This window comes from Pempheris klunzingeri, chromosome 21 (assembly GCF_042242105.1).
Source record: "Pempheris klunzingeri isolate RE-2024b chromosome 21, fPemKlu1.hap1, whole genome shotgun sequence".
NCBI lineage: Eukaryota > Metazoa > Chordata > Actinopteri > Acropomatiformes > Pempheridae > Pempheris > Pempheris klunzingeri.
In genome coordinates this window covers 22,386,701-22,410,501 of record NC_092032.1, presented here as the reverse complement: position 1 = coordinate 22,410,501, position 23,801 = coordinate 22,386,701, and the positions used below count along the sequence as shown (strand labels likewise).

At 50.3% G+C, this 23,801-nt stretch overlaps 1 protein-coding gene across 1 annotated transcript in view; it reads left to right on the top strand.

The window, feature by feature from the left end:
• The window catches only part of LOC139221206 (piezo-type mechanosensitive ion channel component 2-like), a 47,981-nt gene that overhangs the window by 13,379 nt on the left and 10,801 nt on the right, over positions 1 to 23,801 (top strand). Inside the window, 41 exon segments of the mRNA XM_070853123.1 lie at positions 1,048 to 1,162; positions 1,888 to 2,110; positions 2,725 to 2,938; positions 3,010 to 3,157; positions 3,398 to 3,581; positions 3,805 to 3,894; positions 4,045 to 4,451; positions 5,759 to 5,864; positions 5,999 to 6,279; positions 6,752 to 6,900; positions 8,264 to 8,342; positions 8,422 to 8,516; positions 9,446 to 9,642; positions 9,771 to 9,928; positions 10,575 to 10,751; positions 10,864 to 10,977; positions 11,059 to 11,259; positions 11,332 to 11,536; positions 11,818 to 11,919; positions 12,825 to 13,002; positions 13,086 to 13,172; positions 13,548 to 13,704; positions 14,029 to 14,125; positions 14,390 to 14,555; positions 14,724 to 14,813; positions 15,267 to 15,355; positions 15,432 to 15,488; positions 15,661 to 15,770; positions 18,585 to 18,732; positions 18,849 to 18,905; positions 18,991 to 19,157; positions 19,267 to 19,619; positions 19,773 to 20,042; positions 20,120 to 20,221; positions 20,295 to 20,451; positions 20,597 to 20,779; positions 20,869 to 21,034; positions 21,733 to 21,832; positions 22,545 to 22,692; positions 22,774 to 22,861; positions 22,994 to 23,120. Of these exon segments, the coding sequence (XP_070709224.1) occupies positions 1,048 to 1,162; positions 1,888 to 2,110; positions 2,725 to 2,938; positions 3,010 to 3,157; positions 3,398 to 3,581; positions 3,805 to 3,894; positions 4,045 to 4,451; positions 5,759 to 5,864; positions 5,999 to 6,279; positions 6,752 to 6,900; positions 8,264 to 8,342; positions 8,422 to 8,516; positions 9,446 to 9,642; positions 9,771 to 9,928; positions 10,575 to 10,751; positions 10,864 to 10,977; positions 11,059 to 11,259; positions 11,332 to 11,536; positions 11,818 to 11,919; positions 12,825 to 13,002; positions 13,086 to 13,172; positions 13,548 to 13,704; positions 14,029 to 14,125; positions 14,390 to 14,555; positions 14,724 to 14,813; positions 15,267 to 15,355; positions 15,432 to 15,488; positions 15,661 to 15,770; positions 18,585 to 18,732; positions 18,849 to 18,905; positions 18,991 to 19,157; positions 19,267 to 19,619; positions 19,773 to 20,042; positions 20,120 to 20,221; positions 20,295 to 20,451; positions 20,597 to 20,779; positions 20,869 to 21,034; positions 21,733 to 21,832; positions 22,545 to 22,692; positions 22,774 to 22,861; positions 22,994 to 23,120 (6,342 nt within the window).

Here is a 23,801-nt window from a genome sequence, read left to right as displayed (position 1 = left end):
TGTTACAGTGTGTGTGTGTGTGTAACAGTGTGTGTGTAACAGTGTGTGTGTGTGTGTGTGTGTGTGTGTGTGTGTGTGTGTGTTTGTAATGGCATGTGTTACACTGTGTGTGTGTGTGTGTGTTACAGTGTGTATGTGTGTGTGTGTGTGTGTGTGTGTGTGTGTGTGTGTTACAGTGTGTGTGTGTGTGTGTGTGTGTGTGTGTGTGTGTGTGTGTTTGTAATGGCATGTGTTACAGTGTGTGTGTGAGTGTGTGTGTTACAGTGTGTGTGTGTTACAGTGTGTGTTACAGTGTGTGTGTGTGTGTGTGTGTGTGTGTGTGTGTGTAACAGTGTGTTACTGTGTGTTACTGTGTGTGTGTGTGTGTGTGTGTGTGTGTGTGTGTGTGTGTGTGTGTGTTTGTAATGGCATGTGTTACACTGTGTGTGTGTGTGTGTGTGTGTGTTACAGTGTGTGTGTGTGTGTGTGTGTGTGTGTGTGTGTGTGTGTGTGTGTGTGGTTTAGTAGTGAATGTATTTGAAGACATTCTTCTCTGTTTTCTTTTCATTTCTTTGAATTATTAATAAAATAAGTTGATTTGTTTTAGTGTTTCAGGTGTTTTATTCATTTAATTAGTATGTTTCATCTGTTTCTTTCATTGTTTTCAATTCATTTTATTTGACACGTTTTTCAGTGTTTAACAGCATCAACAAAATTCAACTCAAACTTTATTGGTGTGAATGTTTGTGAACAACGAAGACAAAGCATCTATTGATCATGTGATCATCAGCCTCAGTGGTACATGAACTGTTTTAGCACTCAGAGAGCCTTCACACCACACACACGCCACACATTTCTATTTCAGTAGGAAAGAGCTGCCGATGTTCTGATTGGTGGACGACCTGCTGAGCCTCTGATGTCACACTTACATCATCAACACGGCGACACACAGTAAGAGGCGTGTGTGTCGTCATGTTTGTAGCCGTGTTGATGGTTTAAGTAACGTCATGGATTGTACATAGGAACACAGTAAAACTGTCTGTCTGACTATCTGTCTGTCTGCAACAGTCTGACAGGAAGTGATGCAGGCTCGGCAGTAAGACAGGTGTTTCCAGATGTTGGTGTGCTAGTCGTTGGTCTGCTGACTTGGAGGCTGATTGTGAGACTGAACGCTGACACGCAGGTACACACACACACACACACACACACACACACACACACACACACAGGTGAAACCTCGTTAAGTCGTCTCCTCTTGTTTCTTAACGAGGTTTCCTGTCTATTAGGGTGTAACTCAGTAAGCTATTTATTAACTGTAACCTCGTTAGGTGACTGCATCAGGACACACACACACACACACACACACGGTATAATGATCAGGTTTCAGGTTCAATCAGTTCATTAGTCGACTTGTCGGAGTCTGTTTATTAACATGAAACCAGACCAGCAGGCAGCAGTCCTCCTCTTCTTCATCACTCTTCGTCACTGTAACGAGCCAGTTTGTCCATTTGGAGGACGATGACGTCTGCGGGGGCCAAACAGGGGTCTGACCTCTTGTCTGGGCTTCAGTCAGACATGAGGAAGAAGAGTTTAAACTGTTAAGAGATGATGAAGAAGAGTTCACACAAGCATTAAATGACTGGACTGACGTCAGACTCTGGTTTGAGTCCTGACGTGATGCAGTTGGTCGCATAACCGCTGTTTTCTCCTCTGACTGGGATGATGCACCGTTTTCTCCTCTGGCTGAGATGATGAACTGTGAACTATGACTATGAACTTGGGCTGAGATGATGTGGTGTTGTGACGGTGTGTCCGTGATGTTCGGGTATCCTCGTGTTAGAAACGTTTCAGGTCTCACTGACGTGGGGACGTCAGACAGGAGGAATAAACTGTGTGTTTCGGCCTCAGCAGGAGCAGCAGCAGCAGGAGGAGGAGCTGATGTTTGAGGAGGACTCTGTGCTCAGACAGCGGGAGGAAGACGAGGAGGACGAGGACGACGAGGACGATGAAGGCAGTAGACACAGGGTTCTGGTTGAACTGGAGTTACTGGTTTCTAAAACCAGGCAGATGATGGGAAACATGACGACAACTGGAAGGAAAATCCTGCTGACGGCTTTACTGGGACTCACAGGTAAGAAGACCAACAGGTAACCAGTGAAGGACTGATGGCTGCTGCTATGGAAGATAATCAATCAATCAATCAATCTTTATCTATACGGCACCAGTTCATCACAGCGTTCTCTCAGACTGTTTCCATAAAGAGCAGCTCAGAACAAACTGAACCCAAGCTGGTGAGAACTGAAAGAAGACTTTGGAAACAGGATGTCTTCGTGAGGTTTATTCTTTGTGAAGAAGGTCAGACTGTCGGACAGAGTGCACAGCAGTCTGCAGAGAGTGAGACAGTCTCACTCTCTGCAGGAGTTTTTATGTGACGCAGAAAGGAGGATCCATAACGGATACCTTCCAGACAGGAATGTGTGAAGAAGACAGAACACTGTAGTCAGCTGTAGTGGTTCCCATCACACTCAGAGGAATTCAACATGAGCAGCATCAGATCCTCTCCTGAGCAGGAAGAACTGCCCTTTAACTAGAAGAGACCATCTTTCTCCTGTGCTGGCTTCTCTTCACTGGCTCCCACACTTTGGAACCCTTCTCCTCACCTCCTTCTAAACTCTGTTCTAGATTTGACTGAATCTTACTTTAAGGTAACCTCTCCCCCCTCCTCTCCCTCGTCCTCCCCTTCAGGTATCGTCTCCCCCTCCCTCTCCTCCCTCCTCTACCTGCTCTGTTTCCAGGTGCTGTGTACCTGGTGGGCGTGGTCAGGTCAGGTCCCGCCCCTGGTCTTCAGGTGTGTGTCTGTGATGTCACTGCTCTACTCCTCCTCCCACTTCCTGCTTGTCTACTGCTACCAGCTGCCCTCACTGCAGGAGGCGTGGCCTCCCAACAGCACCTCTGCCAGGTAACACACCTCCATCATTGATCGATCGATTAGGTGAATGACTGATTGATTAATTGATTTATTGGTTTCAGGGTCTTTGGCCTGGTCCCGATGGTCTCCGTGGACTGTGCCGCCCCCTGGAGGCTTCAGGTGAACTTTGAGCTCAGCTGGTTTCACTTCGGCAGCCCGTTGATGCTGCTGCTGCTATACAACGCCGTGGCCACGCTGTGGCGGCGCCAGGTGACGACATCACAGCGCACCATGACAGACACGCACAGCATTGTACCATGACATCATGCAGCCTGTTATTGTGACATCACACAGCTCCGACTCTGCTGAGTGACTGTTAAACTGTGAAATCATTCATTTTCATGTCTAATCGTTATGATGTCACTGAGTGATGTCACAGCGTCCTGAGCAGAGAGACAAGTGTTTTCCAAATGATTCCTATTGGCTGACGGGGTCCATATGTCTCTGCAGCTGATGGACTACGACAGGGGATGTGGTTCAGAGAAGGCGGAGTCAGGGGTCAGTGGGAGTGGTGACATCACCACCACCAGCAACCTGAGTGATGAGGTCAGCGCTGACATCATGGCGGAGAGGCGCAGAGAGCTGTGGCGACGAGCTCACGAGCGGCAAGAGGTTGGAGACACCTGAACGGTCATAAACGCGCTGTTCTGCAACCTATCTGCCTGTCTGTCTGTCTGACTGACTCGCCCATGTGTCTCATCAGTCTCTCACCTGTCTGTGTGTCTACCTGTCTGTCTGGTTTCTTCCTGTTAATTCAGGTTATTCCTGAATCGTTGGGTCTGAGCTGCTCTTTGTCTGCGATAATGTTTGTTATGAATTGGTGCTGTTTAAATAAAGATTGATTGATTGATCGACCGGTGTGTCTGACTCACCTGTCCGGCTCCAGGTACCGCTGTCCTCCAGCGTGGATGTTTCTTCGACACCACACCGCTCTCTCAGCCAATCAGGTGAGTTTGTGATTGTCACTGGGACAGGTGTATCCCAGAATGCACTTCACAGCAGCCAGCGAGTCATTTGGACCTTTAAACATTCGACACACGGTCACGTGCTAATATTAAACATGTATGTCACCATGGTAACGTGTGTTTGTGCCGCAGACACGTTGGAGACGTGTGTGTTTGGCACAGACGGATGGGAGGAGGAGGAGGAGGAGGAGGAGGAGGAGGAGGAGGAGGAGGTGTGGAGGCGGGGTGAGGAGGGAGGCGGCGCCGCCTCTGTGGCGTTCGGCTTCCTGCTCAAACAGAGTTACATCTGCGCTCTGATCGCCATGATGGCCTGGTCCATCACATACGTGTCCTGGCTGACATGCGTCCTGCTGCTTTGGTCGTGTGTCCTCTGGATGATGCGAGAGCGTCGGCGGTACACGCTGATGTCATCGCCCTGGCTTGTCGTCTACGGCAACCTGCTGGTTGTCCTGCAGTACGTCTACAGCTTCCCCTCCGTCCAGGAAGTCCCCGGACTGTTCCCGACCAAGGAAGATCCCTGCAGGGAGCTAGCCTCAAAGGTACTACACAAGTACTGCTAAAGTACTACACAAGCACTGCTAAAGTACTGCTAAAGTACTACACAAGTACTGCTAAAGTACTACACAAGCACTGCTAAAGTACTACACAAGTACTGCTAAAGTACTACACAAGCACTGCTAAAGTACTGCTAAAGTACTACACAAGTACTGCTAAAGTACAACAGAAGTGCTGCAAAAGTACTACAGAAGTACTGCTAAAGTACTACAAAACTACTATTGCTGAATACGGACTGTGCTGTGTTATGTGTACTGCTGACTACCTTACTGTGTGTACTGAGTGTGTACTCTGTGTACTCTGTGTACTGAGTGTGTACTGTGTGTACTGAGTGTGTACTGTGTGTACTGAGTGTGTACTCTGTGTACTGAGTGTGTACTGAGTGTGTACTCTGTACTGAGTGTGTACTGAGTGTGTACTGTGTGTACTGAGTGTGTACTCTGTGTACTGAGTGTGTACTGAGTGTGTACTCTGTACTGAGTGTGTACTGAGTGTGTACTCTGTGTACTGAGTGTGTACTCTGTGTACTGAGTGTCTACTGAGTGTGTACTCTGTGTACTGAGGTTGTACTGAGAGTGTACTGAGTGTGTACTCTGTGTACTGAAGTTGTACTGAGTGTGTACTCTGTGTACTGAGTGTGTACTGAGTGTGTACTCTGTGCACTGAGTGTGCACTCTGTACTGAGTGTGTACTCTGTGTACTGAGTGTGTACTGAGTGTATACTCTGTGCACTGAGTGTGTACTCTGTACTGAGTGTGTACTCTGTACTGAGTGTGTACTCTGTACTGAGTGTGTACTCTGTGTACTGAGTGTGTACTGAGTGTGTACTGAGTGTGTACTCTGTGCACTGAGTGTGTACTCTGTGTACTGAGTGTGTACTCTATGTACTGAGTGTGTACTGAGTGTGTACTGAGTGTGTACTCTGTGTACTGAGTGTGTACTGAGTGTGTACTGAGTGTGTACTCTGTGCACTGAGTGTGTACTCTGTGTACTGAGTGTGTACTCTATGTACTGAGTGTGTACTGAGTGTGTACTGAGTGTGTACTGAGTGTGTACTGAGTGTGTACTCTGTGTACTGAGTGTACTGAGTGTGTACTGAGTGTGTACTCTGTGTACTGAGTGTGTACTGAGTGTGTACTGAGTGTGTACTCTGTGTACTGAGTGTGTACTCTGTGTACTGAGTGTGTACTCTGTGTACTGAGTGTGTACTGAGTGTGTACTGAGTGTGTACTGAGTGTGTACTGAGTGTGTACTCTGTGTACTGAGTGTGTACTGTGTTACTGTGTTTCAGCTCTTGTGTCTGTTGAGCTTCTGGCTTCTGCTGCGTCAGGCGCTGACCGAGAAGAGAGACAGGCAGAGAGACAGACAGCTATCTGCCATCGCTGTCCACACGGAGGGTAACACACCTGTCTCACTAACCACTCCCCTGTCTGTCTGATAATCACCTACCTGTCTCTCCGTCTGTCACTTGTCTGTCTGTCTGATGGTCATGTGACTGTCTGTCTGTCTGACTCTGTTGTGGGTCCTCCAGAGGAGCGCAGGGTTGATGAGGATCTGCAGGAGAAAACGATGAAGAAGAAGACGAAGAAAGGGGAGGAGGGGGAGGTGTCCTACGAGGAGGTGCTGCTGCTGCAGAGTGGAGGGGGGGGCGTTAAGATGGAGGCTCTGGTTGCCGTGGTTACCAGGATGTTTGTTAAATACTGGATCTACGTCTGTGGAATGATGTTCTTCCTCGTCAGCTTCGAGGGGAAGATCGTCATCTACAAGGTCGTCTACATGATCATGTTCCTGTGCTGCGTCGCCCTCTACCAGGTACTACTGACAGTACTCGGAGTACTACTACTGTGTGTACTGTGTGTACTGTGTGTACTCCATCTGTACGCCAGCAAAGCGGCCTGTTCAGTGCTGCTTTGCTGATTTGTGTCCATTTCCGGTTGGCTCTTTAACTGGTTAACCAACGCTGGTTAACTGATGATGTCTGATGATGTCTGTAGCCACCTCTTTTGTCATCAGCAGCTGTGAGTGGATGGATGAGAGTCTTATCGTCCAGTCATGTGTTTGCTTTGTGACGGTGGGCGGGGCTACGGCTTGGTTTGATCACTGATTGGATGTTTGGAGGGACGAGGTGTCAAAATATTCTGGTTCTCATGTGACCTGATTTACAGCCTGCCTGTCTGTCTGTCTCTACCTGTCTGTCTGTCTCTACCTGTCTGTCTGTCTCTACATGCCTGTCTGTCTCTACCTGCCTGTCTGTCTGTGTCTACTTGTCTGTCTATCTCCGTAGTTGAACTACGAGCGTTGGCGTGCCTGGCTCAGGGGGTTCTGGGTAGCGGTGGTGGTTTACTCCATGCTGGTTCTCATTCTGGTCTACACCTTCCAGTTCCCCTCGTCCCCCCACACCTGGAGCTACTACACAGGACTGAGTACACACAGGTACACACTGAGTGCACACAGTACACACTGAGTACACAGTACACACTGAGTACACACTCAGTACACACAGGTACACACTGAGTACACACAGGTACACTGAGTACACACAGTACACACTGAGTACACACAGTACACACTCAGTACACACAGTACACACTGAGTACACACAGTACACACTCAGTACACACAGGTACACACTGAGTACACACAGTACACACAGGTACACACTGAGTACACACTGAGTACACACTGAGTACACACAGGTACACACTGAGTACACACAGGTACACACTGAGTACACACTGAATACACACAGTACACACAGGTACACTGAGTACACACAGTACACACAAGTACACACTCAGTACACACAGGTACACACTGAGTACACACAGTACACACAGGTACACACTGAGTACACACTGAGTACACACAGGTACACACTGAGTACACAGGTACACACTGAGTACACACTGAATACACACAGTACACACTGAGTACACACAGGTACACACTGAGTACACACTGAGTACACACAAGTACACACTGAGTACACACAGGTACACTGAGTACACACAGTACACACAGGTACACACTGAGTACACACAGTACACACAGGTACACACAGGTACACACTGAGTACACACTGAGTGCACACAGGTACACACTGAGTACACACTGAGTACACACAGTACACACAGTACACACAGAGTACACACAGGTACACACAGTACACACTGAGTACACACAGTACACACAAGTACACACTGAGTACACACAGGTACACACTGAGTACACACAGGTACACACTCAGTACACTGAGTACACACAGTACACACAGGTACACACAGTACACACAGGTACACACTGAGTACACACTGAGTACACACAGGTACACTGAGTACACACAGTACACACTCAGTACACACTGAGTACACACAGGTACACACTGAGTAGACACAGGTACACACAGGTACACACTGAGTACACAAAGGTACACACACAGGTACACACAGGTACACACTGAGTACACACTGAGTAGACACAGGTACACACAGTACACACAGGTACACACAGGTACACACTGAGTACACACAGGTACACACACAGGTGCACACACAAGTACACACAGGTGCACGTACAGGTACACACACAGGTACACACAGGTGCACACTGAGTACACACAGGTACACACACAGGTACACACAGGTACACATACATGTACACTCAGGTACACACAGGTACACACTGAGTACACACAGGTACACACACAGGTACACACAGGTACACTCAAGTACACACTTAGTACATACAGGTACACACACAGGTACATGACGTGTCCACTGTGTCCTTGTCTGTCCAGGTTGGAGGATGTTGGTTTGGAGAAGTTCTCGGTTCCGGTTCTCTTCACTAAGATCTTCATCCCTGCTGCGTTCCTATTGGTACGCTCTGTTCTCTTGGTTTATATGTGATGTTTCTTCTTCTTCTTCTGAGCACACCGGCTCTTCGCGTCGTTTTCAGGTGTGCATTGTACACCTGCATTACTTCCATGAGCCCTTCCTGCAGCTGACCGACCTGAAGACTGTGGTGGACACACACAACAGCACCATCACCAGGTAACACACACAGAAACTGGAACAACGCCCACAAAAACACCTTCAGCTCATCCCCAGACATCTACAGCTAATACAGAGACCTCTGCAACTAGTCTCTAGACCTGTGTAACTAGTCCTCTGACCTGTGTAACTAGTCCTCTGACCTGTGAAACTAGTCCCCTGACCTGTATAACTAGTCCTCTGACCTGTGTAACTAGTCCTCTGATCTGTGTAACTAGTCCCCTGACCTGTATAACTAGTCCTCTGATCTGTATAACTAGTCCCCTGACCTGTATAACTAGTCCCCTGACCTGTGTAACTAGTCCTCTGATCTGTGTAACTAGCCCCCTGACTTGTATAACTAGTCCTCTGATCTGTGTAACTAGTCCCCTGACCTGTATAACTAGTCCTCTGATCTGTGTAACTAGTCCCCTGACCTGTGTAACTAGTCCTCTGATCTGTGTAACTAGTCCTCTGACCTGTATAACTAGTCCCCTGATCTGTGTAACTAGTCCCCTGACCTGTGTAACTAGTCCTCTGACCTGTGTAACTAGTCCTCTGATCTGTGTAACTAGTCCCCTGACCTGTGTAACTAGTCCTCTGATCTGTATAACTAGTCCCCTGACCTGTGTAACTAGTCCTCTGATCTGTGTAACTAGTCCTCTGACCTGTATAACTAGTCCTCTGATCTGTGTAACTAATCCCCTGACCTGTATAACTAGTCCCCTGACCTGTGTAACTAGTCCTCTGATCTGTGTAACTAATCCCCTGACCTGTATAACTAGTCCCCTGACCTGTGTAACTAATCCCCTGACCTGTATAACTAGTCCCCTGACCTGTATAACTAGTCCCCTGACCTGTGTAACTAGTCCTCTGATCTGTATAACTAATCCCCTGACCTGTGTAACTAGTCCTCTGACCTGTATAACTAGTCCTCTGATCTGTCCCAGGTTGGTCCACTCCGACGGGAGCCTGTTCGACCTGTCGTTGGGAGGAGCTCCTCACCTCGTCCTGGAGGAGAAGAAGAGAGGACAGAGGGGAGGAGATGTGGAGACGGAGGAGAATTGGGTGAAGGAGGAGGAAGAGGAGGATGAGGAGGAGTACCCCTGCGTGTTTGACAGGGAGACCCTGTCTGACCATATCACAGGTAAACGCTGTATGTTGCTGTTCCACCTGTGGCCGGCCAGGTAAGTGTGGAAAAGGAAGCTGACTCTCCCCCTTCCTGCTCTCTCCTGCTCTCTACTCCTCTCTCTCCTCCCCCTGTCTCCTCCTCAGGGCTGGTCTCCTGGAGGCTGGTGGTGGATCGGCTCTCTGTTCTCTTCCTGCGCCTCCTTGTGAACCTGCAGCGTCTGCAGCACCTCCTCTGGTGGCTCCTGGAACTGCACATCGTCAAGATTGTCTCCTCCTACATCATCTGGGTCTCAGTGAAGGAGGTCAGACTGTCTGTCTGTCTACCTGTGTGTCTCTCTGAGCTGTCTGTCCCTCTGACCTGTCTGTCTCTGATCTATCTGTCTCTGACCTGTCTGTCTCTCTGAGCTGTCTGTCTCTGATCTATCTGTCTCTGACCTGTCCGTCTCTCTGACTTGTCTGTCTCTGATCTATCTGTCTCTGACCTGTCTGTCTCTCTGACCTGTCTGTCTCTGACTTGTCTGTCTCTGATCTATCTGTCTCTGACCTGTCTGTCTGTCTCTGACCTATCTGTCTCTCTGATCTATCTGTCGCTGACCTGTCTGTCTGTCTCTGACCTGTCTGTCTCCCTGACCTGTCTGTCTCTGACCTGTCTGTCTCTCTGACCTGTCAGTCTCTGACCTGTCTGTCTCTCTGACCTGTCTGTCTCTGATCTATCTGTATCTGACCTGTCGGTCTCTCTACCTGTCTGTCTCTCTACCTGTCAGTCTCTCTGATCTATCTGTCGCTGACCTGTCTGTCTCTGACCTGTCTGTCTCTCTGACCTGTCAGTCTCTGACCTGTCTGTCTCTCTGACCTGTCTGTCTCTGATCTATCTGTCTCTGACCTGTCTGTCTCTCTGACCTGTCTGTCTCTGATCTATCTGTCTCTGACCTGTCTGTCTCTCTGTAGGTATGTGTCTTTAACCTGCTTTTCGTGCTGTGTGTGGCTGCGGCGTTGCCCTGCCGGCCGTGGCGCCCCCTGCTGTCAGGAGTCTGTACGATTTGGACGTGTGTGGTGACCGTCTGTAAGATGTTGTACCAGCTCAACGTTGTCCAGCCAATTAGATACTCCTCCAACTGCACCATGGTAACCAGGCCAACAATATCATACCTGTCTGTCGACCACAGCGGTTCATTTCAACAGAAACTTCTCCAACTACACAGTGGTGCCAACATCACACTTGTCTGTCTCTCTGCAGCCAGGTAACTCCAGCACTGACCTGTCACGCTCTGCTTTGTACTCTGGTCCAGTTGACCCCGCCCAGTGGGTGGGGCTTCGTAAGATGGATGGAAAAATGCTCGACTACCTAAGGGTGAGTAGTGACATCACAACAAACCATACTGTACTCAGGCTCCGTTATCTCTGATAACTTCATGCTAACCTGTCTCTACAGTATAACCTGATGATGTTAGCGCTGTTAGCCTTCGAGGTGACCATTTACAGACACCAGGAGCTTTACCGTCTCCGCCACAACAAAGTCCCGCCCCCGACCAGAACACTGTTCCATGACATCACCAGGCGTCACCTGGACAACAGTGTGCTGAGCTGCATTAAGTATTTCCTCAACTACTACTTCTACAAGTTTGGACTGGAGGTGAGACCCACTCATATTAGCATAGCAACAAGTTAACCTCCTCCTGTACTAAAACACGCTCCTCCTCCTCAGACCTGCTTCCTGTTAGCTGTGAACGTGATTGGTCAGCGAATGGATCTGTTCGCTGTAGGCCACGCCTTTAGTCTCATTATCATCCTATCACGGCGCAGTAGGAAACGCATGGCCTCAGTGTGGCCAAAGTACTGCTACTTCCTGTCGGGGGTTTTGTGTTTCCAGTATGTGTTGTGCATCGGATTCCCTCCTGCTGCCTGTAAAGGTACAAATTCACCTGCAGTTTCTCTGCTTCAAGTCTTTGTGCTAAACTAGGCTAAAGACATGACTCTAGCTGGAGGAAAAATTGGTTTCTGTCTTCGGGATTCAAAATTTAGATGTAGAATTAAGCCCAAACGTTTCGTGTTAAACTACGAAAACACATGTTTAGTGAAACACCAGATTTTGTGACTTCATCGTGACTTTTTTGTTTTTTTGTAAAACATAAAAATTTGAATTAAATCTGAAACCATTTGACAGTGAGCAGGACCTGTGTTGTGTTGTCAGATTATCCCTGGAGGCCTCTGTCCTCCAACATAGATTCCAACGTGGTGAAGTGGCTCTTCCTCCCTGATCACCTGACACCGCCGAACCCCCTCTTCCTCCTGTGTAAGATCATCATCATCACTTCTTAAGTATTTTGTTTTCATTCCTCAGGAATTAAAATGCTCCTCTGTGTTTCTGTTTTAGTAAATAACTTCACTTACAGAGCAGAGATGTCCCAAAGACATCACACAGGAAAATAACCTACAGACACAAAACACAGAGACTCCAAACGACACAACAGCCTTCTGGGCCGTCTGATCCGTCTGATCCGTCTGATCCGTGTAAACCATCTGACCCGTCGGAACCGTCTAAATCTTCTGATCCGTCGGAACCGCCTGATCCGTCTGAACCTTCTGATCCGTCTGAACCTTCTGAACCGTCTGAACCAGGGGTGTCAAACTCAATCAAAGAGGGGGCCAAAATTTAAAACACGGTCTAAGTTGCGGGCCAAACGGGCTCAACATTTATTGAAGAGTCTAAAAGTGACTGTTTTATTCAGAAATGTGAATTTAAACAGCCAAACTTCAACAACTTTTTGCTCAATAAAATAAATTTTGTACTTATGTTCTATTCTTTAATTACAGCTACATTAGCTCTTCAAACAAGACACACGGGTTTACCTCCGATATCGACAAACAATAACTCTCTGGGTCTGTTCGAGGAGTTCTTCCTGTTAAAGAGGAGTTCTTCCCGTTAAAGGGGAGTTCTTCCTCCACTGTGTCCTAATCTAATCTCTGAGCTGCTCTGTGGGGATTCTTGAATCCTTCCTGTTGAATTCCTGAATCTTTGGTCTCTGAATGAAAGAGTTTGTTCTGAGCTGCTCTTTATGGAAACAGTCTGAGAGAAACGCTGCTGTGACCTGGAGCTGTATAAATAAATAAAGAAAGAAAGAACCAGGACCTGCATCCACAGGAACCTGAGCGATGAGAAAAGCACAGAAAGGCTCTGACTGTTTCCTGTTCTTTCAGATGACTTCCTGCTCCTCCTCGGGGCGTCTCTGCAGCTGCAGGTGTTTGAGGAGGAGCTTCATCCGGCAGTTCAGATCCTCGCCGGAGAAAACTGTGAGCTGGATGAAGATGACGGACAGATCTCTGATCCAATCAGACGACTCCATTTAAGCACGGTCCCTGATTTCATGATGTGCAGGTAAATTGGTTACCTGTCTGTTTGTTTACCTGTCTGTGTACCTGTCTGTCTGTTTACCTGTCTGCGTACCTGTCTGTGCGCAGGTCCTACCTGGACATGATGAAGGTGATCATCTTCAGCTACATGTTCTGGTTCGTCCTCACCATCATCTTCATCACTGGGACCACCAGGTGAGTAGGCGGGGCCACGGCCACCTGAGTTAGATTTTCAGAGTAAAAGCACTGATTGCAGGTCAAACAGAGGAAGAGTTTGTAAAGCCGAACTTTCAGACCAATCAGAATGTTTGGGACGACCCTCAAAGTTTACTGAGAAACCTTCAGCTGACACACTGCCAGGTAAACCGAAAGAAACCACACAGGTGTGTCCACCTCCTGTTCCAGGATCAGTATCTTCTGTATGAGTTACCGGGTTGCGTGGTGTCACTTCCTGTTCCAGGATCAGTATCTTCTGTATGGGTTACCTGGTTGCGTGGTGTCACTTCCTGTTCCAGGATCAGTATCTTCTGTATGGGTTACCTGGTTGCGTGGTGTCACTTCCTGTTCCAGGATCAGTATCTTCTGTATGGGTTACCTGGTGGCGTGTTTCTACTTCCTGTTGGTGGGCGGAGACCTGCTGCTGAAACCAGTCAAATCCATCCTGGTGTACTGGGACTGTCTGATTGGCTACAACGTTTTTGTCATCACCATGAAGAACATTCTGTCGGTGAGCTGTATCTTCATCATCATAATCTAATCTCTGAGCTGCTCTGTGGGGATTCTTGAATCCTTCCTGTTGAATTCCTGAATCTTTGGTCTCTGAATGAAAGAGTTTGTTCTGAGCTGCTCTTTCTGGAAACAGTCTGAGAGAAACACTGACTGATAGATTGATCATATTCATCATCATCATACTAATGTTTACATAAATACACTTAATGTCTCCCTGTCTCTCTCTCTCTGTATGTATCCTATCTATCTGTCTGTCTGTTCCTGCCTATCTCTCTCTCTCCGTCTGTATCCTGTCTGTCACTCTACCTGTCTGTCTCCTCAGATCCTGGCCTGTGGTTTTATTAAGTCGTTGGTGTTGAATCACTGTTGGCTGATTCAGCTCTTCAGTCTTGCCTGTACCATCAAAGGATACACTAAACGTAGGAAGACCTGTCTGTCTGACAGTCTGTCTGCCTGTTTGTCTGTATGTCTGTCTCTCTTTTTTCTTTGACCTGTCTTTTTCTCTCTGACCTGTCTCTCTCTGTCTGGCCTGTCTCTCTCTCTCTCTCTCTGACCCATCTCTTTCTCTGACCTGTCTCACTCTCTTTCTCCCTGACCTGTCTCTTTCTCTCTTTCTCCCTGACCTGTCTCTTTCTCTCTTTCTCCCTGACCTGTCTCTTTCTCTCTGACCTGTCTCTCTCTAGCGGAGCAGCACAGCAGTAAACAGTGTGAGTTGCCTAGCGACGAGGCGGGGATCATCTGGGATGGTGTGTGCTTCTGTTTCCTGCTGCTGCAGCGAAGAGTCTTCAGGAGCCACTACTTCCTGTACGTGGTGCTGGACCTGCACAACACGCAGCTGCTGGCCTCCAGGTAACACGCTAACACACACGCTAACACACACACTGACACACGCTAACACACACACTGACACACGCTAACACACACGCTAACACACACACTGACACACGCTAACACACACGCTAACACACACACTGACACACGCTAAAACACATGCACGTTAATGTGTGTGTGTCGCAGGGGGGCGGAGCTCTTTGAGGCGTCCACAGTCAAAGCCGTCAGAGCAAGACTGGAGGTGGAGAAGACGTCCATGGACCTGCTGAAGAGACAGTAAGTCCACTACAGTCCACCACTGTCCACAACAGTCCACTGCAGACCACTACAGACCAACACAGTCCACCACAGTCCACCAGTCCACTAGAGACCACCAGAGTCCACTACAGACCACCATAATCCACCATCGTCCACTACAGACCACCACTGTCCACTACAGTCCACTACAGACCACTACAGTCCACTACAGACCACCATAGTCCATTAAAGTCCACCATGGTGCACTACAGACCACCACAGTCCACTACAGACCACCACAATCAACCAGAGTCCATTACAGTCCACTACAGTCCTGGTCCTGGTTCTAGTCATGGTTCTGGTCCTAGTTCTAGTCCTGGTCCCTGTTCTGGTCCTGGTTCTAGTCCTGGTTCCTGTTCTGGTCCTGGTTCGGATCCTAGTTCCAGTTAGGTGATGGTCTTGGTTGGTTGGTTACGTGTCTTTTTCCTCCAGGATGGAGAGGATAAAGTCTCGGCAGCAGAAGTTCCGCAGAGGAAAAGAGAAAATCTGGAGTCTGACCAGCGACAGTTTCCATAGCGACGGTGAGTAGATGAAAGTGTGTTTCTATGGTAACAGGAAGACCCAGCTGTCAATGACCGTGTTGCTTTTACCGAATAGGTCAGGAGAGCAGGAAGCAGCCAGAGTGGTGGAGACCCTGGGTTAACCACGCCTCCAGTGAGTCACACGACCTCTGACATCAGCACCACCACCTGACCACCTCACCTGTCTCACATATCCAGAGCTGTTTATCTCTCTGACCTGTTTGTCTGTCTGGCTCTCTAACCCGTCTGTCTCTCTGTCAGCTCTGTGACCTGTTTGTCTCCCTGACCTGTCTATCTCTCTGCAGTGGTGAGGAGTGGGGACTATTACCTGTTTGAGACGGACAGTGAGGAGGAGGAGGAGGAGGAGGAGAGGAAGGAGGAAGGGGCGGAGCTACCCGAGAAGTCGGCCTTCCAGGTGAGCGTCAGTTTGAAGGTGACGTCCTGCGCCCCTTTAGTTGGCCTCCTGGAGCTGTCAGCCGAGAGCCATGGTACTCTGAGAAGACAGCTACAGCACGCCACGTCATGTCTGTCCTCACGTCCGTCCTGATGTCCATCCTCACGTCTGTCCTCACATCCGTCCTCACGTCTGTCCTCACATCCGTCCTGATGTCTGTCCTCACATCCGTCCTGATGTCTGTCCTCTTGCCCGTCCTCACGTCTGTCCTCACTGTCCGTCCTCACGTCTGTCCTCACTGTCCGTCCTCACGTCTGTCCTCACGTCCGTCCTCACGTCCGTCCTCACGTCTGTCCTCACGTCCGTCCTCATTTCCGTCCTCATGTCTGTCCTCATGTTTGTTCTCACGTCCGTCCTCACGTCCGTCCTCACGTCCGTCCTCACGTCTGTCCTCACGTCCGTCCTCACGTCCGTCCTCACGTCTGTCCTCACGTCTGTCCTCACGTCCGTCCTCATTTCCGTCCTCATGTCTGTCCTCATGTTTGTTCTCACGTCCGTCCTCATGTCCGTCCTCACGTCTGTCCTCTTGTCCGTCCTCATGTCCCTCCTCATGTCTGTCCTCACGTCCATCCTGATGTCTGTCCTCATGTCCGTCCTCACGTCTGTCCTCTTGCCCGTCCTCATGTCTGTCCTCACGTCCGTCCTCACGTCCATCCTCACGTCCGTCCTCATGTCTGTCCTCATGTTTGTTCTCACGTCCGTCCTCTTGTCCGTCCTCACGTTCGTCCTCATGTCTGTCCTCACATCCGTCCTCACGTCCGTCCTCACGTCCATCCTCATGTCCGTCCTCACGTCCGTCCTCATGTCTGTCCTCATGTTTGTTCTCACGTCCGTCCTCTTGTCCGTCCTCACGTCCGTCCTCACGTCTGTCCTCACGTCCGTCCTCACGTCTGTCCTCACGTCTGTCCTCACGTCCGTCCTCACGTCTGTCCTCACGTCTGTCCTCACGTCCGTTCTCATGTTTGTTCTCACGTCCGTCCTCTTGTCCGTCCTCACGTTCGTCCTCACGTCCATCCTCACGTCTGTCCTCACGTCCGTCCTCATGTCTGTCCTCACGTCTGTCCTCTTGTCCGTCCTCACGTCCCTCCTCATGTCTGTCCTCACGTCCGTCCTCACGTCCGTCCTCACGTCCGTCCTCACGTCTGTCCTCACGTCTGTTCTCTTGTCCGTCCTCACGTCTGTCCTCTTGTCCGTCCTCTTGTCCGTCCTCATGTCTGTCCTCACGTCTGTTCTCTTGTCCATCCTCACGTCCCTCCTCATGTCTGTCCTCACGTCCCTCCTCATGTCTGTCCTCACGTCCGTCCTGATGTCTGTCCTCACGTCCGTCCTCATGTCTGTCCTCACGTCCGTCCTCATGTCCGTCCTCACGTCTGTCCTCACGTCCGTCCTCACGTCCGTCCTCACGTCTGTCCTCATGTCTGTCCTCACGTCCGTCCTCACGTCCGTCCTCACGTCTGTCCTCATGTCTGTCCTCATGTCTGTCCTCACGTCCGTCCTCACGTCCGTCCTCATGTCTGTCCTCATGTTTGTTCTCACGTCCGTCCTCATGTCCGTCCTCACGTCTGTCCTCTTGTCCGTCCTCATGTCCCTCCTCATGTCTGTCCTCACGTCCATCCTGATGTCTGTCCTCATGTCCGTCCTCACGTCTGTCCTCTTGCCCGTCCTCATGTCTGTCCTCACGTCCGTCCTCACGTCCGTCCTCACGTCCGTCCTCATGTCTGTCCTCATGTTTGTTCTCACGTCCGTCCTCTTGTCCGTCCTCACGTTCGTCCTCATGTCTGTCCTCACATCCGTCCTCATGTCTGTCCTCACATCCGTCCTCACGTCCGTCCTCACGTCCATCCTCACGTCCGTCCTCACGTCCGTCCTCATGTCTGTCCTCACGTTTGTTCTCACGTCCGTCCTCTTGTCCGTCCTCACATCCGTCCTCACGTCTGTCCTCACGTCTGTCCTCACGTCTGTCCTCACGTTTGTTCTCACGTCCGTCCTCTTGTCCGTCCTCACGTCCGTCCTCTTGTCCGTCCTCACGTTCGTCCTCACGTCCGTCCTCACGTCTGTCCTCACGTCCGTCCTCATGTCTGTCCTCACGTCTGTCCTCTTGTCCGTCCTCACGTCCCTCCTCATGTCTGTCCTCATGTCCGTCCTGATGTCTGTCCTCACATCCTTCCTGATGTCTGTCCTCACGTCCGTCCTCACGTCCGTCCTCACGTCTGTCCTCACGTCTGTTCTCTTGTCCGTCCTCACGTCTGTCCTCTTTTCCGTCCTCATGTCCATCCTCACGTCTGTCCTCACGTCCGTCCTCACATCTGTCCTCACGTCCGTCCTCTTGTCCGTCCTCTTGTCAGTCCTCATGTCCGTCCTCATGTCTGTCCTCACGTCCGTCCTCATGTCTGTCCTCACGTCTGTTCTCTTGTCCGTCCTCACGTCTGTCCTCTTTTCCGTCCTCATGTCTGTTCTCACGTCCGTCCTCACGTCCGTCCTCACGTCTGTCCTCACGTCTGTCCTCATGTCTGTCCTCATGTCCGTCCTCATGTCTGTCCTCATGTCCAGTTCATTAAAGGCCGATGATGCAAAAACTGTCAGAATGACACAAAGTGAAACAGTTTAAGAAGTAAATCAATGGACAAAATCGTGACGTTTGTCTCTCTCTCTCTGTCTGTCTCTCTCTCTGTCTGTCTCTCTCCCTGTATGTCTCTCTCTCTGTCTGTCTCTCTCTCTATCTGTCTCTCTCCCTGTCTGTCTCTCTCCCTGTTTGTCTACCTGTCCGTCTCACAGTTTGTCTATCACGCCTGGATAACAGACTCCAGAACAGCAATGAGAGCTCGAAACAATCAGAAGAAACTCTGGAAGAAGAACTCGACTGAGAGAAGGAGGAGGGAGGAGAAGAGAGGAGGAGATGGAGATGGGAGAGAGGAGAGGGGAGGTGAGGAGGAGGAGGAGATGGAGAAGGGAGAGAGAAAGAGGAGGAGGAGATGTCCTCAGGTCATACCTGTACAGGTGAGTGTGAACCAGCTAACTGTGATTCCTCCACCTCTTCAGGTGTAGGAGTCATAGAGGAAACGGAAGAGGAAGAGGAGGAGAAGGAGGAAGGACCAGGTAGAACCTACACACCCTGTGTGTCTGAGTGTGTGTGTGTGACTGTGTGTGTGTATGTGTGGCTGTGACCGTGTGTGTGTTGCAGACACAGCGCTGCGTCGGTTCTCCAGTACGCTGCGGTTCTGTTGGGTTCTGCTGTCGGCTCTGCTGGACTCTCTGACGGCGTGGCTCGGCGGTTTGTGTCAGGAGCACATCGACATCTCCACCGTCCTCCGCATCGAGCGCTGCATGCTGATGCAGCAAGCCAAGCAGGTATCTTCAGGACTACAACCCTCCTTGGCAGGGCACTACAACAAAGATGGTGTAGCGGGCTCGTGGCAAGTCCTCAGTGCTGATCTGTTCTCTGTGTTTGTGCACTAAGGGGAACGTTCCCAGCAGAGAGGCAATCCACGTTTACTACCAGGAGCAGATGATGAAAAGCTCCAGAGAGTCGGGCCTGGACTCCACTACCCATGAGGCAGAGGGGACGGCCTCCCCTGAGACAGGATGTGAGAAGGAGGAGGAAGGAGTGACAGAAGAAGAGGCAGGAGGTGAAACCACAGAGGAGGGACCAGGACCAGAACCAGGAGTTGACCCACCAGGGGGAGTAAATTACCCAGAATGCCCGGTGGCTAAAAGCAGCCAAAGATCACGACCCAAACTGTCCAGGATGGAGAGAGTCCGATCTTCATCATCCTCATCCTCAGAGGAAGAGCTGACCAGTCAGATGCACAGGTGGGTCAGACAGACAGGTAGACCGACAGACAGGTCTGTGAATGTGTTAACATGTTAGCATCAAAGGGCTAGCTTGCATCTGCGCAGTCTGTTGAACCAGGAGATTAGTGTTAGCATTAGCTCAGTCACTTGGGTGTTTGTCTCTTTGAACAGCGGAGAGAAATCATACCCACAGCAGACTCAAGCCATCACCAGCGCATCCTCCCCTGCATCCCCATCCTCCGCCCTCCTTCCCCCCTCCTACAGCCTCGCTCTGGGCCTGGACCGGCCAGAGGAGGGGGGGGCGGGGTCAGGATTCAGGAGGCAGCAGCTGGTTCAGACTCTGGGGGAAAGGAGCGACTTCCTATCTGACTCGACCTCCACTTCCGGTGTGCTGACGTCCCGCCCCCAGGAGCTGACGGCCAGTGAACTCCTGAGGAGCAGGTGAGTGGTAAGTGAGTCAGACATCATTCACCTGTCGACAGCTGGTGTCTCACGCTCTGCTGCTCTGTGTGCTTCAGGACTTTCTACGACGAGGAACTGGAGGCATCAGACTGTTTCTATTGCAACCAACACCAGCTGCTGCAGCTGTGCTATGCCCTCTACAACATCCTGGTAGCCAGGTAAGCTCTGCTCCACAGGTAAGTCTCCGACTCCTCTGCGATGGTTGAAATACTGAGCCGGTGGTCCCCTTAGGTCGGAGACGGTGTGCTACCTGGTCATCGTGTTGAACCACATGGTGTCGGCGAGCTGTCTGACGCTGGTGCTTCCTGTCCTGGTGTTCCTCTGGGCCACGCTGTCCGTCCCCCGGCCCAGTAAGACCTTCTGGATGACGGCCATCATCTACACCGAGGTTCACGCTGCTCTGCTGTTATGCTGCTAACATGCTGTTATTCACCTGTCTGTCCACCAGTCTGTCCACCTGTCTGTCCATCTGCTGTTCCACTCAGTCTGTCCACCTGTCTGTCTACCCGTTTGTCCTCCTGTCTGTGTCCCAGGTTACCATTGTCATCAAGTACTTCTTCCAGTTCGGCTTCTTTCCATTCAACCAGAAGCTGGAGGTTGACCGTTCCAAACCTTTCCACCCCCCCAACATCCTAGGGGTGGAGAAGAAGGAAGGCTACGTCCTGTATGATCTGCTGCAGCTGCTCGCCCTGTTCTACCACCGAGCCATACTCAAGGTAAAAAACACTCGCTTAAAGTCCCACACAGCCAGACTCAAGGTAAAAAACACTCGCTTATTTTCCACCTGCCTCCTCCTACACCGCAGTGCCATGGACTGTGGGACCAGACTGTTACCATGGAGACAGACACTCACCACAACAACCAGGCTGACTCCGCCCACGGTGCTGCCTCCATTGACCCCAACTGTGCCCTGCGACAACGAGGCAGGAGACGAACTCGTTCCAGCTCCACCCAGCTGCGCTCTCCTGCAGGTAGAATCCAACACCCAAGACCGGTGTCGTGGTTCTCTGGGAGGGGGGCTACATCATCTCAGGTGTCCTCAGGTGTCACTGAGTCTTTAGACAGGTGTGAGCAGGTGAGATGGACCCTCGGACACCCAACGCCTACAGTCCAGCTGTGTTACACCAGCAGAGACATGAGGAAGACGATGAGTCCAGACAGCATCAGTCGGATGAGAACCGTTGACCAGGACTGAGGACACCACCAGACTCGGACTGGTTTGTCCTTCGAGGACTTGGTCTGGTTTGTTCTCTGAGGATTCAGAGTGGTTCATCCTTGGCGGACTCAGATTGCTTCATCCTCTGAGTGCTGGTTTGTCCACGCTGAGACGATGAGGTCTCTGGACATAGTTTGGCAGTGTTGGTTGACTCTCTAGGGTCTCATGGGGGTTAGGGCCAGTAGCTGTGGATCAGCAGACCCGGGGGTCCACTCTTTAACAGAGGGGGTGTCTGGAGGGTGAGCTCCGTCTGTGGGGGCGTCTCACTGCTTAGCCTCCAGGGGGAGCTTCTGTCAGGCTGCTGACTGAGACTCAGGACGACTGATGGGGACTCTGTCCTGGTCCTGGATCAGTGCTGCAGCTGTTTCCTGCTGGACCGGAGGACCAGGAGGATGGGCAGACTGATGGAGGACGGTAAAAATGAATGTCGTCTTCTTCTTCATCTGTTTCCAGGCAGTGTGAGCTCCAAGACGCAGCAGGCCAGCAGGATGCAGCTGCTGCTGGAGAAACTCAGAGAGCTCTCTATCAGGGCCAGGAGGTACTCTGTTAGCAGGTATGCTAACACTGAAGCTAACCGCTGTTACTATCCACTGTTTGTCCACCACATGTCATTCACACCACTCAGCAGCTCTGATTTGCCATGGCTTCGACTAAATCAGTGTTAATATCATAAAATAACCATGTCTTCATCGACATCTTTCTGACATCCACATTAACATGTGGTCAGTTTGCAGCGCTGCCAATCAGACACTGTCACACCGTCAGCGACTGTTTTCAAAAGCACCTGAACTCATCTCCAGTGTTATGTGACTCTCTGGTCCGACCGCGTTCAGTGATTGGAGAAGGGTAGTAGCACATTCAGTCAACCGATGAGCAGCCAGATAGAAACATGACACGGGCAATCATTGGTCCTCCTTTGTCTTAATGGCTGAACTTAGTAACTTCTGTGTTTAGTCACATCCCTCCTGCACACCAGCATTCATACAAAGATTTACTCATTTTAGACACATTGTGATGAGATGGTTACAGCTGGACAGTCTTCCTGACTTCATGTTTTTTACTTTAATTTTCTGAAATCTTGTACAAATCGACCTGCACAGATACAGATATACATGAATGTTAACATTAATGATGTCTCAGATGAGTAAATTAATGCGTGACATCATCTAGCGTCACCTGAAGACTTTTTGTACAGGCTTCTCTGACTTCCTGTTGGTTACCATGATGACACTGTTGTTAATGTGTTGCGTCTTTCTCTCTGTCAGGTGCATGTCTCTCTACCGTCCGGTCCTGCACTTCTTCAGAGCTCTCGTCCATCCAGAATACAGCGCCGTCACTGACGTCTATGTCCTCATGTTCCTCGCCGACACCGTTGACTTCATCATCATCGTCTTTGGCTTCTGGGCCTTCGGGGTAAAGTTTCATTCACCGATCACATGACGTCAGGTGTCATTGGACAGACGCCGTCTTACTCTCGTCTGCTGTTTTTCCCAGAAACACTCAGCCGCTGCTGACATCACTTCCTCCCTCTCAGAGGACCAAGTTCCCGAAGCGTTTTTAGTGATGGTCCTGATCCAGTTTGGTACATCCACCTGTCTGTCTGTCTGTCTGTCTGTCTGTCTGTCTGTCTGTCTGTCTGTCTGTCTGCCTGCCTGCCTGCCTGCCTGCCTGCCTGCCTGACTGTCTCACTGTCTCACTGTCTGTCTGTCTGCAGGTACTATGGTGATAGACAGGGCTCTGTATCTGAGGAAGACAGTTTTGGGGAAGTTGGTCTTCCAGGTGATTTTGGTTTTTGGGATTCACTTCTGGATGTTCTTCATCCTGCCGACGGTCACTGAGAGGTAACTCACCCTCACCTATTACTGTCTACCTGTTACTGCCTACCTGTCTACCTGTTACTGCCTACCTGTCCACCTGTTACTGCCTACCTGTCAACCTGCTACCGTCTACCAGTTACTGTCTACCTGTCTACCTGTTACTGCCTACCTGCTACTGCCTACCTGTCTACCTGCTACTGCCTACCTGTCAACCTGCTACTGCCTACCTGTCCACCTGTTACTGCCTACCTGTCCACCTGTTACTGCCTACCTGTCTACCTGTTACTGTCTACCTGTCAACTTGCTACTGTCTACCTGTCCACCTGCTACTGCCTACCTGTCCACCTGCTACTGCCTACCTGTCCACCTGTTACTGCCTACCTGTCCACCTGTTACTGTCTACCTGTCTACCTGTTACTGTCTACCTGACTACCTCTTACTGCCTACCTGTCTACCTCTTACTGCCTACCTGTCTACCTCTTGCTGCCTACCTGTCTACCTCTTACTGCCTACCTGTCTACCTGTCTACCTGCTACTGTCTACCTGTTACTTCCTACCTGTCTACCTGTTACTGTCTACCTGTTACTGCCTATCTGTCAACCTGCTACTGTCTACCTGTCTACCTGCTACTGTCTAGCTGTCTACCTGTTACTGTCTACCCGTCTACCTGTCAACCTGCTACTGTCTATCTGTCAACCTGCTACT